The 19,870-nt window shown below is 39.1% G+C and overlaps 1 protein-coding gene across 2 annotated transcripts in view; it reads left to right on the top strand.

The window, feature by feature from the left end:
- LOC134066280 (cAMP-responsive element modulator-like) overlaps positions 1-19,870 on the top strand; it is a 38,073-nt gene that overhangs the window by 4,729 nt on the left and 13,474 nt on the right. For both annotated transcript variants that reach the window (XM_062521565.1, XM_062521566.1), the window contains exons 3-7: positions 922-1,065; positions 1,482-1,561; positions 2,322-2,455; positions 2,976-3,164; positions 10,451-10,607. In XM_062521565.1, coding sequence (XP_062377549.1) covers positions 922-1,065; positions 1,482-1,561; positions 2,322-2,455; positions 2,976-3,164; positions 10,451-10,607 — 704 coding nt within the window. The remainder of the gene's footprint in view (positions 1-921; positions 1,066-1,481; positions 1,562-2,321; positions 2,456-2,975; positions 3,165-10,450; positions 10,608-19,870) is intronic.

Here is a 19,870-nt window from a genome sequence, read left to right on the forward strand (position 1 = left end):
TGTCACATGCAGCCATGCTTAAATTCTGCTTACTGCACATTAATTGCAGGCTAATATATTATGTAAGGGATAATGTATAGAACGCCGGTCATTATCGGAAAATAATTCCCGACAGGATGAACTGAACCCCGACGCGCAGCGGAGGGGTTTTGCTTCGTCCTGAAGGGAATTATTTTCCGATAAACAACTAGCGGAGTGAACCCGTTGCCATTGGCAGCGGTCATTATACCTTCGGAGCGGTCATTATGCAAAAATAACTGACCGGTAGAACGTTGGAGAGGCCCATTCAAAGTTAATGGGAGCTCCCTCAACATTCTAGAGAGCCGTATAATAATATAATATAATATTCCTTATACCACTGCTTGGTCAAATTTCCTATTGTGATGCGCTATTTGGAACGTGCATTATTTTTCTATATACCGCACGGCTATGAAGTAGTTCCCTTCTTTTGGGCTTATTACACTTGAATATTAATTCGCCAATGTGAATGTAACGGTAAAAACAGCAACGTTGTATCTAAGACAGCGGCAATATAAACGAAAATGATAGTAGCAGTGGTATAAGCGGGATAATCAACTCCGCGCCCTGTGCATTTATAGGAAAATAATGCACTTATCGAAGTGTAAAGTCCCCTCCGCCTGCGGCGTCGGGTCCTTATTACCACTTCGAACGTGCATTATTTTCCTATAAACGCACGGCGCGTCGTTGATTATCCCTTACGTATTCCTTATTGAGTGCTTAGCTGGAATAATGTTTTTTCCTACCATCCTATTTTTAAAGCAGGCATACTGTACCTGCAGGCATGTAATCGGGCTACAGGTTTTCTACAGGAATGGCATGTTTGAATGGGCACTGCACTAGTTTAAGTAATTTCACATGATATATGTAATTTCATGTAGTATTGAGAGTTCTTATTTGTAGGGACCTGCATGTGGCAGTAGAGGAGGAGAGTCACAGGCTGCAACAATAGTGAAGTTGCCCAATGGCCAGATAATGCAAGTACAAAGAGTTATTCAGACACCACAATCAACTGTCATCCAGTCCCCACAGATTCAGAAACCCCAGGTAAAGAGTTAAGAACTTCCTACAAAATGTGTAATGAGTGACTAAATGTAATGTTCTTCATAGAGGATTTACACATATCTAAACAATTTAAACAGCAACAACACCCTTAACATGTACATTGAACATTGTAAACAAAGAATATAATTCTGAAGCCTTAAAGGGTTTTTCCACCTTTGGCTAGTCAGTCAGTAACAATTAAAAACTCCACTAAGACAAGGGTATTAATAGAACAGTAATACTCATGTTCAGCTGTGCATTTATTAGGCCTATAGCCTATATGTTTTGTCCTTCATTAGTCTCCCACGGCCCAGGTACATTTCTGTAATGTTAGATTGTTTTTACTCCAACTATGACCAGCCTAATGTTAAATAGAGATTGGGTCTGTAACAGATGTTGCTCTGTTTTCTCTGTTGAAGCTCGAGGATGCACAGCGTGGTAAAGATGTTTCAGGTTCTAAGACGCGACGAGAAAACGTCTCTCGTAGGGCTCCTTACAGGTATTCCATACATAAAGCTCATGCTAAAGCTGGCAAGTCCTTGAGCAAATTGGCACTAATTGAATATTATTTTCTGTGTTTTTTGCATAATGTACTGTGTGGAAAAATATGCCACACTTTTTTTAATGAAAGGTTGTTGTCATAGCTACATACTGTAGTGCGTCAAATGATTACAGTCACACAAACTCCAGACACAGTCTTGTTCCGAATAGACGCCTGTCTCTTCTGTGGCTACAAGTTTGGATAAATAAGGCCTTTCTAAAAGGCCTTGTCTTTTTTTTAGTTTGGAATTGTATTTAATGAAGACAAAGCTTTCCATAGGAATTAAGTCAAAAATGTAATTGATCGAAATGACACCCTGATCTCGAACTTTGAATTCAAAAGTGGAATTGACGATGCAGCCACAACCCCAAAGTCTCATCCAGCGTAGTTATTTACAAATGCACATACTGTATTTATTCTCATTCATAGATTTATTTTTACTGCCCTTCGCATCATTCTCACTGTTCTGTTTTTATTATTTTATGTTTTATTTGTTTGAGTGTTGTACTTTCAGAATTAAAAAAAAACTGAGTCAAATTCGCCCTGCAGGAAACCTGCACATTTATCTCTGCTTGTTTCCTGTCCACGTTTGCTGTAACCAATCACAAACTAGCTTATCCACCAGGCTCACCTAGGATACTGTGCAGACTCCCTAGACTAATATTCAATCTGAAAAGATTGAGCTTAGTCTGGTGACTAATTTTCATTTGTCCCTCAGAAAAGTCAACAACTTGGCATCCGACATCCACTCAGTGCCTAAAATTGAAGATAAGGCAGAAGACGGTGATAATTCTGGTGTACCAGCAATTCCTTTGCAGACATCCATCTTTCAGACCAGCACTGGCCAGTACAGTAAGGCTTCTTTTTAAACTCACTGTCCTTTATTTTATACTACAACATCATTTAATGCCTTATTGGTCATGAATTTTGTATCGTCAGCTGTAAAATCCTTTGGGTCAACTGATGCTTGTAATGTGCTGTAAAAATAAACTGACTTAACTTCAGATTATCGGATTTCACAAATGTGTGAAATATTGTGTTTATTGTGAATTGTGAAAGTATGTGGTCATGTGGTTTTATAACAGAATAAAATATAGTCGAACAGAATGTGCCATTGAATGGATTTGTGCATATAATAATAATACATTTTATTTATAAAACACCCAAAGTTGCTTAACAAATGAAATATAAAAATACAGACAACAATTGTTTTACTACAATTCTCAAGGATGTATGAAACACAATTTGAACATTTCTCAAGTAAATTGTTACTCATGCAACATTACAAAATAGAAATAGAGCCATATCTTGAACTACATTTTTACTGTTCTCTGTCCGGGTGTATTAACTCAAAGCTGTTTTGTCTGTCCAGTTGCTTTCACCCAAGGAGGTTCCATCCAAATCACAAATGCTGCAGGAGAGGGATTGCAGGGACTACAGACTCTGACCATGCCCCCTTCAGGTGCACCTCAGTCTGGGCCACCCATGGTACCTTATGGCACACAGTCAGGGGATGGGACCCCACAATACTACATGCCAGGCAGCAAGATGATGGTACAAGGTAAGCAACCATTATTTCACCAACTTCACTACCAAAGGACTAGAGTCTACTGCATTTAGTAATGGAAATAATCAGTAGCTTTTAAGAAATCATTCTGCCATTGATACTCAATCATTCTGCCATTATTTAATATGATCATTTATCAGAAAAAGGATGGTGCAAAAAATAATGGACAAGTCTTAACAGGCAGCATTATAATTTAGACATGCTATGGGCTATATGATTAAAAAATGACATACAGTTAGACTGTTCACAGTACAATACAAAACAAATTTGCACTCTTCACTCTTTCAGTTGCATACGAGATGGTAACTCACACTACACATTTCAAACAGGATTGCTGTATTCATACTGTATCTTCTACTGCTCACACTGCAAGGCAAATTACACTTCTGACATGCTAGAAATCCACTTGGATCGGACTGGAGTTGAAATTGACAAGAAAACATAAAACTTTTCTTAGCCCTGATTCAGGGCTAAAATTGCAATGTTTGCTTGACGCCAAACATTATCTTTATTCCATTCAAAATGAGCTCAAACTTATTGAGTTAATAAATCCACCAATTAGCATCCCATGAGCTTATATTCACTGATCAGTGAACAGTGCACACCTGTAAATGCCCATACTGTAGGTTGAGGTCTTGGTGAGGAGATATCTTCAGGGTAAGACAGAAGAAAGCAGGGAGAAAACGTTCCTATGCAACTGAATCATTCAACATTTCATCACATGGACACAACATCATATCACATCACATCACATTTTCCCCCTAATATTAAACATGACCAATAATTCTCATACATTATCTTAACTTTTACTAATATTACTGTATTGATACAAATATTATAGCTGAAGTAGCTGAAAGGTAAAATTGTAAATAAAGAGTAGGGCTCACAAGGAATACATATTATGGATATGGTTATGTTATTTTGCAACAGGAGCACTGGACAAGTTCACTCAGGCTGGGCTGGGAAGGTCTCTTAAATAAAATGACAAACTTAAAGCTTGTAAAGGTCCTTCAATAGAGATGTAGGTTCTACTTGTTTCATATACTGAATCAAAGGAGGCGGCGATGGTGGTCGTGGAGGTGGGGGGGGGGGGGGGGGGGGGAGGGGCATGATTTGGTTGACACCATGATATTGACATCAATTGTCTAGTGATGTCATAGTGATGTCAATGGCTTTAATTGTAAAAATGCTCACATACATAGCTACTAGTTTAGGAGCACTGCATATGGGCAGGATGAGAGTGCATCCTGGAGCTCTGTGCGGTACACATGGCTGTTATAGGGGATGAAACGGATTCAGGTATGTTCGTTATTTAATATATCTTTATATATATTATATATTTCTTTATTTATTTAACATTCAGATCATTGGCTATAAACAACAGAAATATGGTGTCACACTAATTATAAACACTATTGCCTATATTTGAAAGTACACATACAAACAGTTGGGATTTAAAACTTACCACGTACAGTGAAAGCGAAGAGAGGAACTGTTTTTGAAGTCCATGACTATTTCCGTCAAATAACCATTGAGATTAGGTTGCAAGATTAATTTGAATATATCCATCACTAGCCATGTTAAGCAATGTTGTCTCTACTGAAAACAGCTCTCTAAATGTCCATGCAGATCAACAAGTTGAACTCAGCTCAGTGTTTTCATGGCAAAGTCTTTTGTGCCTTTTCATTGCATGTCCTTCTCCCTTCCCCTCATGTTACTCTCTCCTTCTTGCTGTTTTCTCTCTTCCCTCTCCTTTCCCTTTCTGAACGCTTGAATGCTCAGCCCATTCACATCTCTGACTGACGTCATCATGTTTCCTGGAATTGAACTCCAGCAGGGAAATGTAAATGCTCAACCGCAAATAAGATGTACACTGACGTCAGTCCAGAGGCACACTGTGATTACAGCCAGCTCCTTTCACGCAAACAAGACGATAGGAGATTAATCATTTGTTAGATAATCAGGGTTCATACGTTTTTAAAAAACCTGGAAAAGTTATGGAATTTGAAAATGCCAATTTCCAGGCCTGGAAAGGTTTTGGAAAACAAAAAACACCCCAAAAGTTTTGGCAAAGTCATGGAAATTTGCTTCATCCAATTCAAACATATCTCATTTGGGCAGGTCAAGTCTCACACTGCGTCACAACCGATTGGCAAATTTTTACATTTTGAGAGCATTCCTTCTAGGTAACCATCCCGTTATCTCACGCGTCATATCTATTATTAATGTAGCACTAGTTGATGTGAGGCTTTGTGAAATAGAAGGTCATGGAAATTTGTGAAAAAGTCATGGAAATTCTCTTGTTGAAATGTGTATGAACCCTGGATAATATGCTTCTTATGTCTCAGTGGAGATTCAGAATGGGTTCTAAATGCAAGAATATGAAGGCAGAAAATGCTTGTCACCTGGTATGCAGACTTTTTTTGCTCTGTTGAAATGAATTAATCCTAGGAGTGTTTTAGGATGTATAGTTTACATATTATTTTTGATTGCTAGATATATTTGCTTATTATACGGCTCTCTAGAATGTTGAGAGAGCTCCCATTCACTTTGAATGGGCCTCCCCAACGTTCTACGGTCAGTTATTTTTGCATAATCACCGCTCCGAAGGTATAATGACCGCTGCCAATGGCAACGGGTTCACTCCGCTAGTTGTTGCGGAAGCCACGAAACGGTAGCCAAGTCATTGCTAAAGGCACATTGAGATGAGTTTCTTTTCTCGTTTTGGCAAGTAGCCGTATAATAAGCGTGATAATGTATAGAACGCCGGTCATTATCGGAAAATAATTCCCTTCAGGACAAAGCAAAACCCCTCTGCTGCGCGTCGGGGTTCAGTTCATCCTGTCGGGAATTATTTTCCGATAATGACCGGCGTTCTATACTGTACATTATTCCTTACATAATATATGGGTATTTGACATCTGGCCAAGAAAAAGTACTTTTTTTGGAAAACATCATTTTTAAAGAAAAAATACAAATATGTATGTAGTATGGAAACTGTAGTTTCTGAAAATAATAGTGGTCACTCATTTTGTCAATGACCTCTAATATTTTTTTCCACGTTTACACTCACTGCACTGTGAATGTGTCCTATGGTGTGACATTTAAAAAGTACTAAGAAATGATATTGAATAACATTTAAAAATACATGAAACATAATTGTTCACATTATTAAATCCTTATTTTCTTAAAATTATATTTATTTCACATAAAAGTACTAATTACAATCATTTTCACCATGAATAGATGAACTTGATTGACTTTTTCCTATGAATGTCGATACATTTTTTTCCGCCAACCTGACAAAACTGTTTGAAATTGTACCTATCTAAGAGGAGCTATTATTGGAGCTCCCCTCATGCCAAACCTGGCTTTTTTTTAAAGTATGTTTTGAAATTAATGATGTTTTTCTGTTGTTTTATGTTTGTCATACTATAGGACAAAATGTCACACTGAAGGACAAAGATAGTTATTGCATGAAGTGAGTCAGAATATATGTAGTGTTTATTGTAACAGTGATAAAGGAGGACATTTGTTAGATAAGTGTTGCTTTTTTTATGATAACCCATTGTCAGTCAATAGTAATAGTACTTAACTGTGTTGAACTAATTTGTCGACTATGAAACCACGGTGAAGTTTCACTTTGTCTATGAGTTAAAATAATAGGTGAGTGCAGATGCATGTAGGCTATACTCTGCTAGTCACAAACAGGTTTTAGTAAAGCAAGGTTTAGTGGAATCCCTGTTCCATATAGTCTTATGTGCATGCAGTTTCCTTCAAATGTGCTGCTGTGTGAAGTTGCATTGTTTGCTGTTAAAGGAAATTATAGATATTATTCTCATTGTTTTAAAGGATGTTACGCCCAAAACACACCCATGACTGATTAAGAGACATAAGAACAACAACCCTTTTGTGTCCAGCACCTGACAAAATCACACCATTAAATTAGTGAATGTGGACTGCCATGCCTTTAATGTCTATAAACGTTGTGCTTCTGACCATCCGTTTTTGATCGCCAAAAGAGGGACCATAATCCTCAATAGGGAAATTCCATTCTAAAACATTGTGTTACATTCATGAAGTCCACTCTATCTAAAACATCCCTACTGAAAAAATAGCAAGAAACCAATTTATGTTGGTAGCTGGTTTTAGCTGTTTTTTGCTGGTTTTCCTCCAGCTATTGCTGGTCTTTGCTGGTATAACTGGTTAGGCCACCAGGTGGACATGCTGGCGTGACCATCTAAGGAAGCTGGTCATGCTGGTGTGACCAGCCTGTCGTGTGGGATACAGCTGGTGTGAGATGGTCATGCTGGTGACCAGCCTGCCAAGCTTGACATTGTAGGTGTAAGATGGCCATGCTGGTTTGCTAGAATGACCAACATAAGCTGGCATGACCAGTAAAAACCAGCAATGTTGACCAGCAACACCAACTAAAATGACCAGCGTGAGATGGTACGACAAGCAAAACCAGCAGAATTACCATCGTAAGCTGCAGGTATTTTTTGCAAGACTTTTGCTGGTCTATAGCTGGTTAACCATCATAGGGTGGTCAGGCTGTTTTTTCAGCTGTTAGAGCAGTTTTTAATCATACTTGACACAATTATCTACAATGACATTATATTCGTTGGTGGCAACACTGGAAGTTCCGGGGCAGGTTGGGCCACAGGTCCTGCAGGGAGGTTCTTTCTGTTATAAAAAAAAAAAGTTTTAGATTTATGTACTTTATATTATAGTTGTTTAGTAACACTTCAGAACATTGTATGTCATCTCTAAAACAGCAATAAATATTTGAATTTAAGTCATTATTAGGTGTCACACCAAAGGACATTTCCTGTCACACCAAAGGACATTTAAGCTTTTGTGGCAGTTAATGACCATGCTAATACTAACTGAGCTGTCATTAGCAACTGACATCATGCATTTGCATAATATTACATAGTCCTGCTGTTAAAAATACAAATTTTAATACAAAAATGGCATTTAGGGGTGTCACACCAAAGGACAAAAAAACTTAACAACTTCAGTGGTCCGAAAACATAGTTGAATATTTGAGCAATTCTGAGAGAAATTCTCACCATGTTCACTGCTCCAGGGCTTCATTGGGGTCTTCAGTCACATGACCTTGAATGGGGTCTTTCAACTAAATGTAGTTGTCCATGATTTTGGCCAACTTAACATCAGGTTATTGCATAACACCAAAGGACATTTTTTTCTGTGACGAACTTTACGGAGTTCCTACCATTTTAGAAATGTATGTATGGGAAAAGTGATTGCCACTTAGTAAAATAGACTTGCACAATTATGCCAGGAGCGTTCATTAACATTTTTAAACATTATTTCCTCTATTTATAAAAGTTAATAAGTTCTTCAATTGTAGACAGGGCTCTAATCAGACAGTTCGCTCTTTTTGTTTGAATATCCGTGAGCTTTTCTTTTATATATAATTATATAATTTTGTTGTCTACCATCACACCATAGGACAATTTTAAGGTTTGGCTCAAAGTTCTGAAAAAACGATAAATAACTCAGGTATTAAAACAACAAATTCATGTTAAGCAAGAAAATAATTGTGTTTTATCTTCTGTGACGGTGAAAAAGCCACGTCATGTCATCTACCCATATATTGATATGTTGACTGATGCTTACAGAGATTAACATAAGAGAATGATGTTAGGAATTCACCACTATAACGCCAGTCATCCTGACTTACTTTGGTCTGGACATATCTGGACATGTAGTAGTGAGAGGAGGGTCATCATGTGCCGCTGCTCCACATTATTGCTCTCACACTCAGCAGTATGGCTGATGTCAGGACTTAACACCATGTCCACATTGATACTTAGGGTTCACAGTGTCTTGTTATGCTCACATCAAAACCCCAGGTGGTCAGTAGGACATATATTGGAATTACTGCAGTGTTTTTTTTGACGCTTCAGATTGTCAGTGAAATAACAAAAATGTAAATGTTTCTGTGTATGTGTGCAATCCAATAACTATACTTTACAGTCTTTACATTCTGAACCTGTGGTTTCTCTTACTGAGTAGGATTATTTACCACTGTAACAACACATAATCAGTATAGTAAAGCTAAAACTAACCTGTCTCACAGCTGTTTTCATTTGTGTAGCACACTAAATTAATAGGGCTGGGTTCAAAAAATCGATTCACGATTCAATATCGATTCCCGTTCAAAAAATACGATATCGATTCAAAATTTGCGGATCGATCTTTTCCAGTCAGCTAGGCACTAATGTCTAGGCACTACTTTGCGCGACTGCGCAAGGAGACCTATAAAAACGTGAGACCGGCGAAATCGAAACCTAGACAGAGCGAACCAAGCATGGCTGAAGCTGCCCAGTTAAAATCACCTTCTGGCCTAAAGGTTGACGTTTTTCAAACACTTCGGTTTTAAAAGTTACAAAGATAGAGAGTAACTGGATAAAATAAATGCAAATACCACAAATCTCCGAAACCACTTATCCATGCACCACGCTGACATAGGAGTTTTAGCTAGTGTGTGTGTGTGTGTGTGTGTGTGTGTGTGTTTGCCCCTCGCTCACCGTCTCTCTCCCGCGGCCGCGGTTGCTAGCTCGCAGGCAGTGCTTTAAACGTGTGGCATGCTCTGCTCAGTGGCAGTGAATGATAGACGTCGGATCTGACCGCTCGAAAACTGCAGACAGAAGTGAGCTCGGACAAAAGAATAGCTTCAAGAACTACAAGCGAGCATCACAGATCTGTTAGCTAATCCTGTCCACCCCCTTTCATTTTCCGTTCTGTATTAAATTATTGACGCCTTGACTGGCGCGATGACGCAAAATGAAAGTAAATAAAACAGACAGCAGTTACAGTTATTCATGTGCAGAAATAATTTTAATTTAAATTGACAACCCAGCAATTGGATTAGGGAGATTGTACTAAATAACCACTTATTGGAAACTTTGTATTGTAGAATAGGCCATTGACATAGGGATATGCTCCACTCAAGTCATTTTATAACCAAGAAAAACTAGTATTGACAAAGAAATCCCTAAGTAAATCGATATCGAATCGAATCGAATCGAGAATCGGATCGGATCGTGACCTTGCGGATCGGAATCGAATCGATTCAGGAAATCTGGATCGATACCCAGCCCTATAAATTAACTATGCCTAGCAATAGCGCAAGGTGTGGCTTCTCCCCCTCTCTCACACATGCATTCAAGGCTCAATGTATTTAGTTCTAGTCTCTCTGGCTCTCACACACATAATGACCTCTTTATGATTCTCTTTTCCTATTTCAGCTGCCACTGGTGATATATCAGCATACCAGATTCGCACCCCTGCACCCAGTCTGCCTCAAGGGGTGATGATGTCTGGGTCCTCCAGCTCCATGCATAGCCCCCAGCAGCACACTGAAGAGGCCACTCGCAAAAGGGAGCTGCGCTTGTTGAAGAATAGGTAAGCATACGTTTACAGACATGCCCATATATCATCTATGCATCCACTTCAATTTTACAGGTTGGCTCAACACTTGTAGTCCGTGAGCCAGAGGGGTTGGTCGTTACCGAAAAGGTGGCAAAGGCTACCATACCTTTTCTGAAAGCCTGGAATCTCAGCTTTTCAATGATGTATGATGGCCATCTGACAAGAGTAGCTGTTTTGAGTTATGATGCATAATGTAAACTAAGGTTTAAGAAATAATGCGTATAAATCAAGCAGAACACTGAAATATTTTATTTTGTTATGTTTGGTATCATTTTAAAGGGGAGACTCTGAGCTTTCATTTAAATCCTTTTGTGAACATTTTGGATAAGTACAGCCAACCCTGGAGCTCTTCAAACCTTTAATCACACACATTTCCCTACCATTTCCCTGCCATCTTTTGTCTTTTAATCCTGTGGCACCTGGGAGCATTAGAGAAACAAAATCCAAACACTGAAATACTGGCATGACCCTAAGGATTCAGAAAATGTATCATTTACCCATATTATCTGATTTGGAGAGGATGATTTTTCGTCTTACAGTATATCAGACATGGCGTTTTTTCAAAGACATAAACAGTAGTGTACTATTACCCTTAAGGTTAATTTGTTGATATGTCGAGTTGAAAGTCTGAGGTAAATATATTTGAAATAATAATTATTGATACAGATCATTTTGAAAAAGTTGTTATACAGTGCAACACACTGACATGAGGAGTGACACAGTCCCTCTTGCATGAGCAGGACAGAAACTCAAGTACTGCTTGTGGACCAATGGAGACATTGAACCAGTCTATGGTGAGCTGCAAGTCACCATCTTGGTCCAGTCTAGACCACCCATGCTCAACTGGGGAAGGAACTTCAGGGTTGTTCTCGAGGCATCTTCTCCAGATAGCACCTTGATAGTTAGCTCTGAGACTGTGCTTCCTGAGAGAATCCGAGCATGGAGTTAACTGCCAGGATTCTACGCCTTTCTTTGCACAAAAAAAGTGCATACTTCATTTCATTGATGTTGGTGATTCTGGACTTGGAGCTGTAAGGCTGCATACAACTCAGGTGTCATTGCCCAGTCTGCCCCAACCTTCTGAAAGGTCTCACAGAAGTTTTCATTCTTCTGAAAAAGTTTTAGGGCTGACACTTTACCATGGCCTGCAAATGCACTTACAGTATCGCAGCCTGTGTATACGTGTATTTTCTTGCCTGAGAACAAGGCATTCATTTTTTAATGTAAATTCCAAGAAAGTGGGGACCTGATATAAATCATATGTGGTGGATATGTATTAAGGACCTTTGTAACTATCTAAAAATGCTGAGAATGCTGAATAACAACTTTTTCAAAATTATCTGTATCAATAATTATTATTTAAAATATATTTACCTCAGACTTTCAACTCGACATATCAACAAATTAGCCTAAGGGTAATAGTACACTACTGTTTATGTCTTTGAAAAAACGCCATCTCTGATACAAGACTGTAAATCACCCCCTCCAAATCAGATAATATGGGTAAATGATACATTTCCTGAATCCTTAGGGTCATGCCAGTATTTCAGTGTTTGGATTTTGTTTCTCTGATGCTCCCAGGTGCCACAGGATTAAAATACAAAAAATGGCAGGGAAATGGTAGGGAAATGTGTGTGATTAAAGGTTTGAAGAGCTCCAGGGTTGGCTGTACTTATCCAAAATGTTCACAAAAGGATTTAAATGAAAGCTCAGAGTCTCCCCTTTAAAATGATACCAAACATAACAAAATAAATATTCCAGTGTTCTGCTTGATTTATACACATTATTTCTTTAACCTTAGTTTACATTATGTGTCATAACTCAAAACAGCTACTCTTGTCAGATGGCCATCATACATCATTGAAAAGCTGAGATTCCAGGCTTTCAGAAAAGGTATGGTAGCCTTTGCCACCTTTTCGGTAACGGTTTCCATAATTTGAGGCCCTGGCTCACGGTCTATTGTCTGCGTTATGGCACTTGCTTGCTACTCTCTGAAACTGTAATGAAACAGATTTACAATATTACCAAGATATCTAGGCTTTGTCCAGGAAATCTTCAAACATGATGCTTGCCAACATCACTTACTACGTACTGTATGCAGGCCCATGTGTCCTACAGTCATGGAAAACCTCAAACAGTCATGGAATTGTGAAATACCATTTTTCTGACCTGGGGAAATTATGGAATTCAGTATTTGGTATTCAGAATTTGTTATACTCTGGGCATACTGCAGGCAGAAAGTGGTATCTTGTGTTTAATGTAATTTCAATTTAATGTTAATTTAATTCAATTGTTTCCTCATCAAAATGTCACATATTGGCGTCCAGCTCTTATTAGCGTCCTCTTCCATATATGTGTCACTTAATACTCATTTCTATACAAACTAACATGTAGGATTCGTAGAGAGTCAGAGTAAATGGCCATCTCAGCTCTGATAAGTCGATCTCCACAGGCGCTCCACAGGGCTCTGTAATCTCACCGGTTTTATTCACACTTTACACCAACGATTGTCAGAGCACTAACCCAGACATCACATACATCAAGTACTCTGATGACACTGTTATTATGGACCCCACCAATTCATATGATCAACTACAGTCTGAGCTGGCCTCCTTCGCAGACTGGTGTACACATAATTCTCTGGACCTCAACATATCAAAAACCAAGGAACTACTAATTGACTTCCGTAAAGCCCCCACCACCATCCCCACTCTAACTGTCAACAACCAGTCTATAGAGAGGGTGGACACATACAGGTACCTTGGGACAATGATTGACCATAAATTGAACTTCCATCATAACACAGACATCATCTACTCCAAATGCCAGCAACGTCTATTCTTCCTCAGAAAACTCCGTAGACTTCAGGTCCACTCATCAGTTCTGACAGCTTTCTACAGATGTTTCATTGAGTCCATAATCACCTTCAACATCACATCCTGGTTTGGGGCACTGTCCAGTATTCACCTGAACCCACTCAACAGAATCATAAAGCTAAGTGGTAAAATAATTGGCCAACAACAGGAATCACTCTCCAGCATATACAAAAGACGAACTGTGGAAAAAGCAACATGCATATCCAAAGACACCACTCACTTTCTCCATAGTCAGTACTGCCCCCTGCCCTCAGGACACAGACTCAGATCCCTCCCACTCAGAACAAACAGAGCCCTGGCTAGCTTTGTGCCTGCTTCCATTAGACTGTTGAACAGTCACTCTTAGTCTTCTTTTATGTATTTATGTATTTTATGTATTGTATTTATTATTATCTTTTAGAGTGTGTGTGTGTGTGTGTGTGTGTGTGTGTGTGTGTGTGTGTGTGATGGTATGTGCTGCTTCTCCACATGTGAAGTTCCTAACGGAAAAATAAAGTTCTTTGAATTGAATTGAATAAAGAAACACAACCATCCACACCATAAGTATCTAAATTAGCTATGTACCAAAAATGACATTTTACCATGACTCGAAGAGCTGTAAAACACTGTTGTAAGGCTGCACAAAACCGCTTGGAGATCAAGTGGAATTTTGATTAGCGATGAGCTAACCGTTGATGTACAGCAGAGATTCTAGAGTGGAGCAAGATGGATCAATTAATATTTTAGGATCAGCGCCATATTCCCACGGTAGCAGGGCTGTACGCTTAGCTTTTTCATTAGTAGCACAGGTGCTCCTAAATGAAAAAATTTAGGAGCACAGAGAAAAACTTAGGAGCACTAAGAAATTTCCTTGAAAACCTCATGCCTTAACTCATTAACTGCCATTGACGTCTTTAAACGTCATTTCAGACACATACGTTGACTGCCATTGACGTCTTTAGACGTCAATTGCGTTTTTCAATGGGGAGGGCTCCTGGGTGGGCTTGGGAACGATCTGGCAGAGTTTCAGGCTTGTAAACAGACTGCACTAGCGATCCGAACCTCTAGATGGCAACAGTGCCATTTGGATCATTAGTATCTGCCTAGAGTGCACAAGTCATGCAGAGACAACTAGCAAACACACTGAAGATCGACCACAGTGGATCTAGTTTGCACGCGATGCAGGGAATAAATATGCTTACTTCTTACATCAAGGATGGAAAACACGTGAACGGTATGATCCATTTACATTGGATATTGCGATATAGACTAACAACAACCTTGCTAGTGCTAGCTTGCTAAGTCTAGCATCCTGTTCAGAGTCTTTAGCGACCATCAGAGTCCCTAGCAACCTTGACGAGACTGACGAGATAACAGTGCAATCGTGGTTGACATACTACTGAAACGCTAACGTTAAAAAGTTGATTTTCACAAAAAGATCGTTTTCTCCATGTTTTGGTCAAAAACAGGTGTTTTTAGCAAAACTAACCCATGATCTACTGACGATTACTAAAGAACGGAAAACGATAGAAACAAGCCGTTTTTTCCTGGTGAAAGAAGAGAGTCTACTCTTTCATTTGGTACCTTCGGTGTTTACATAGTCATAAAGCTCACCGTTCGGTGGATCTCGGAAAAACAGTCAAAATGCTGTAAAACGTCTGGCAGTATGGAGCGCTCTGCACTGTAAATCGCTGGCAGCCAATGAGTTAAGCAGGATACAGATCATTCAAAGGAGTGGCAATCCTAGTCTCTGCTCAAACCCTCCACACACACAGAAAATGGCATATCTTGTTTCTATTTCATATTTTGAATTCAGAATTTGTATACATTTTGTTAACAATTTATAGCATTTGCAATATCTTGAATATTTCATATTGATCACACTTGTCTTTAATGATATTACAGTGGTGGTGTGTAGGTCTAATTGAATGTCTGTCACTTTAAGTACTGTACTGAACATAATTAGGTTTCATTCGGTTTTAGGAAAATACTAGTCATTAGGGGTGGCACGGTTCACAAAATCTACGGTTCGGTTCGTATCACGGTTTAGGGTCACGGTTTTCGGTTCGGTGTGGTTCTTGTTGTTATTTTTTCTTTTACTCTTTAACACTCCAGAAACATATTTCAGCACATAGCTTAATCATCCACAATTAGGCTAGGGTATTTAGAGAATAGTTATCATGTAATAAAGCACAAACTGAATTTGACTTCACATAAAGCACATTATTGTCTGAGGAAACTTTAAGCTTCAGTTGAGATTTTGATAAAGCAAGAGGGAAGACATTGATGATTTCAACAATCTCTTCATTTATTTGGCAGGGATGGTGCACCAGCACAAAATGTAGGTCGTCCACCCATATTTTTCATTGCATCGCCTTTTTATCGCTCTCCTTTCATATAGTGTGAATGATTTTTAACAAGATGTAAAGCTTGTCTTTATTTGAAACACACACACATTATGTAATTATTTATTCATTCTATATACTGACATGTCTGATATTCATAACAGCAAACTTTATGCATATACAGCCTACTATTCATTATAACTCCACCTCTTAAATTCAGCTGTCTGGCTGAAGCCTCAAAATATTGTAAACAAAGTAGCAGGCTAAGCTCATCATACTCTACTGGTTGGACTGTTCAGTTTCCCCACATGTGTTTTAGTTTCAAGGTAAGCTAATACTTTTTCTCCTTGGGACAGGCCCTTTTAAGCCTTGGAGTTGAAAACATTATGAGATGGTCAGTCAACTTGAATGCAAGAGATTTTATCAAATGTCTGATGCTAACCGTTTTTAATAGTAATTTAGCTAATCGTCTTCTGTGCGTCATTGCGTTCACGATTGTGAATGTTCTATTTGGATTAATGTGCATGTCGCACGAGAGCGGGCCAAGGAGAATGAGTTTACTTCTACTGTTTGGTGAAGTTGCACGCATAGTCTACAGTTGCGGAAGAACATGCTTCCACCCGAGCAGGGTCAGGTGCATCAGTTTGACCACGCTAGGGATGATATCTCGCACTTGCCATTTCTAAAACCTTGCGCGCAGCACTCAAAACTCCATACTCCTACTCTCGCACGTAAGGGAAACACGTCGTCACATATGTGAATCAATTGCGCATGCCATAACTAGCCTGAACCGTAGGACCGTACGACGAAAACACACTCCGAACCGTGACATGCGAACCGCACGGTTCGGAGCATTTTTCAAAAACCGTGCCACCCCTACTAGTCATGCATAGTTCAAGGATACATGTTTTCATTAAATAACATGAATGTTAAAAAAAAACTAATAAAGGTAAAGACAAATATTTCTGGTGTAATAGAAAAGATGAGTGTCCAGCACTCAGTTGTCCAGTTAACCTCTATGATTTAGGTAGCCTACCGTGGCATGGCATTGTGAGTTGTCCCGTTCCCTGTTTCCTTGGTCATGTTGGCTGGGTGCTTAACCTACTGTTACTTAACTTACCATGACTTGTCTTGGAGTTTGGTATAGGCTATCTGTTATATCCAATGAGTGACAACTAGTGCTAAAAAAAACGTTACGGTATTCTCCTGATAACGTTAGTGGAATGGATTTAATGTGAACGTAGCCTACAAAGACGCAGAGTGGCTATATGATACAGCGCACATTTGCGATGAAAATGTTCTGCCTTTTTGAGGCAAGTGTAGCACCGAATCGTGGTTAAATCCATCAATTAGACGACAGAATCAGTAGGATACCATTTTTGTTTCAAGTCTACCAGGCCTATGTCAAATGCAGGCTCGGGTGAAGCTAGCAGGAATTTTACATAGCCTACGGTTTCCACACCGTGTTTATCAACCGTGATAATAATAATATTTTAAATGAACACGGTAATATAGTCAACATTTGTATCATAGTTCACCGTTTCACCGGTAATCGCTACATATAGTCACCAACTGATAACGAACAGATTGAAGAAAAAGAAGAATGGATTTGGAGTGACATTTCTTGCGTGTGTGTGAGAGTGGAGATTGATGCTGAAAGCGTGAGTGTCCAGCCAGGTGCAAGAGTTGTCAACTCCAGAGCTGTCAACTCTGAAATGTGTATACAGATGCACGAAAATTGTACTATACTTTGATCCACTTGGTGTTGATTCATTTTAGGAGCAAAATGCGAATGAAAGGGTTGAAATCAGTATTCGCACGTGTGCGACAATTTATTTTTTTCAACTAGCATTAATATATATTTACTCGCATTTGCGACGAGCTGCTCGCAGTGTACAGCCCTGCACGGTAGCGTCTGTGACGACCAGTGTTGGTCATCTTACTTTTAAAAAGTAATTAGTTACCATTACAAATTACTTCTGCCAAAAAGTAATTGAGTTAGTAACTCAGTTATCACACTGTAAAAGTAATTGACGTTAATTTTTTATGTTCTATAACGCAATTAGTTCTATAACATCTTTAACGTCAAAGATATTTATATTGGGGGGGCGCTGTGGCGCAGCAGGCTACAGCGCTCGTACCATTTACGGGTCCGAGTGCCCACGGGGACCCAGGTTCGAATCCGGCCTGCGGTCATGTCCCGATCCCACCCCATCTCTCTCTCCCACTTGCTTCCTGTCTACCACTTCACTGTCCTGTACTAATAAAGGCAAAAAGCCAAAAAATATACTTTTAAAAAAAAAAAAAGATATTTATATTAACTGATTGAAGAATAAAAACAATTATTCGGTACAATTAGTGGGTGGAAATCAGAACGTGCGCATGGCATCCGCCCACCCAGCCCAGGCCCAGGGTGGCTAATCGAGATGCGGGAGGATTGCCGTTGGGCCGTTAACGTTTTGGGCCAGTCTGAATATTGTGAGCTTATTCTTTCTGACGATTTGCTGCGCTCACGCGGCACTTCAGCAGCCTGGGCTGTGTGGTCGGTCGCGGCCCCTTACTCGCAGTTTACCAAATAGTAACAAAGTAGCGCTCACAAAACTGTTCGGAAGTCGCAACTATATTTGCAGTAATCTACAGGAGTAAATTGAGGGCTGAGAACCAAAGGGGCTTAAGTCACCAACTTTACAGGAGAGCCAAAACAAATCTAACTGCTTCTATATGTTCACAGTTAAAGACCTTTGTTTTTTGTTCAACTTTATATTTATAAATATTTTACTTCTATTATTTTGTCAGCTAGAAAGAGCTCATCAAGAGCTTTCAGGTGATAACAAAATTTTGACCAAAATGTCACTTACGCCCCTTTGGTTATCAGCTCTCGAAATGAACAACCCCTTCTCCAGTTGAACGATCCTGATGAACTATGTAGGCTATGCAGCAGAGATGTGTAATAGGCTAATAATTAATTTTACTGTAAGGTAACCCCCGATATCAAAAGCCCTCAAAAATAAAATAGGCTATCTTTAAAATATGTATTGGGTCCTCCTTTGAAGATAACGTTCAGTTTTAGTGAAGTAGTGAGAGAAACTATAGAGGAGCGTTAAATCCGACAGACAGAGAAAGTTTTCATTTACTTGTCACTATTATGCCTATAAGCTATCGTGGCAAGTTCGGTCGGCTACGCTACAGTATGTGCAGAAATGAAATGGCTTGGATTTGGTGAGTAGCCTATTCAAGTCTTTTTTTTTCCCTCCTGAAGTTGGATATGAAGTGGGCCTATAATGAAATTATTTCCAGATTCCACTCTGATGTACAGTATCTAGGTAGCAGTGGCGGCTGGTGGTTATAAAATAAGGGAGGAAGGAAGGTGCACTTGATCGGTGTTAGTGGCAAATGTGAGGTTGTGATGGTGTTGGTGGCATATTGGCAAATGTGAGGTTGTGATGGTGTTGGTGGCATATGTGAACAATAGAGTATGTAGGCCGCCTACCCAGACATTTAAACCACCGTTATGCACTTGAGCAAGGCACTTAACCCCAAATTGCTCCAGGGACAATGATCTTTGTTATATAATTGACATATGTAAGTCACTTTGGATAAAAGTGTCTGCTAAATTAATAAATACAAATGTTAACACTTGGAGGTCCGGGGCCTTTTCAGGCACTTTGAGGCAGCTAGCTATACCTTGAGATTTTTAAGTTTTTCATCTAACTAAAAACATCTATGCAAAAGTGGCACATATGGTTATATTCAAGAGGTCCTCCAAAATAATTATATGAGAGTAAAGTGGATGTAATGAAATTACTTTTTATAATAATTCAGTGTAAACACAACTATTTAAAAAACAATTTTCAAAGGTTAAAGGTCAGAGGTATAAAAATACACTATAAATATATATCGAGCTTTTGAAGTTTAAACCTTGAAAACAATGGTGTTGGCTCCATATAAGTAAAAAGAACATTTAAAAATGTTATGTAGTTTTACTACAAATTGGAAAAAAGTCAGACTAATGGGTCACTTAGTGCGTGTGTCTTTC

The sequence above is a fragment of the Sardina pilchardus genome, chromosome 19 (assembly GCF_963854185.1).
Source record: "Sardina pilchardus chromosome 19, fSarPil1.1, whole genome shotgun sequence".
NCBI classification, from domain to species: Eukaryota; Metazoa; Chordata; class Actinopteri; order Clupeiformes; family Clupeidae; genus Sardina; species Sardina pilchardus.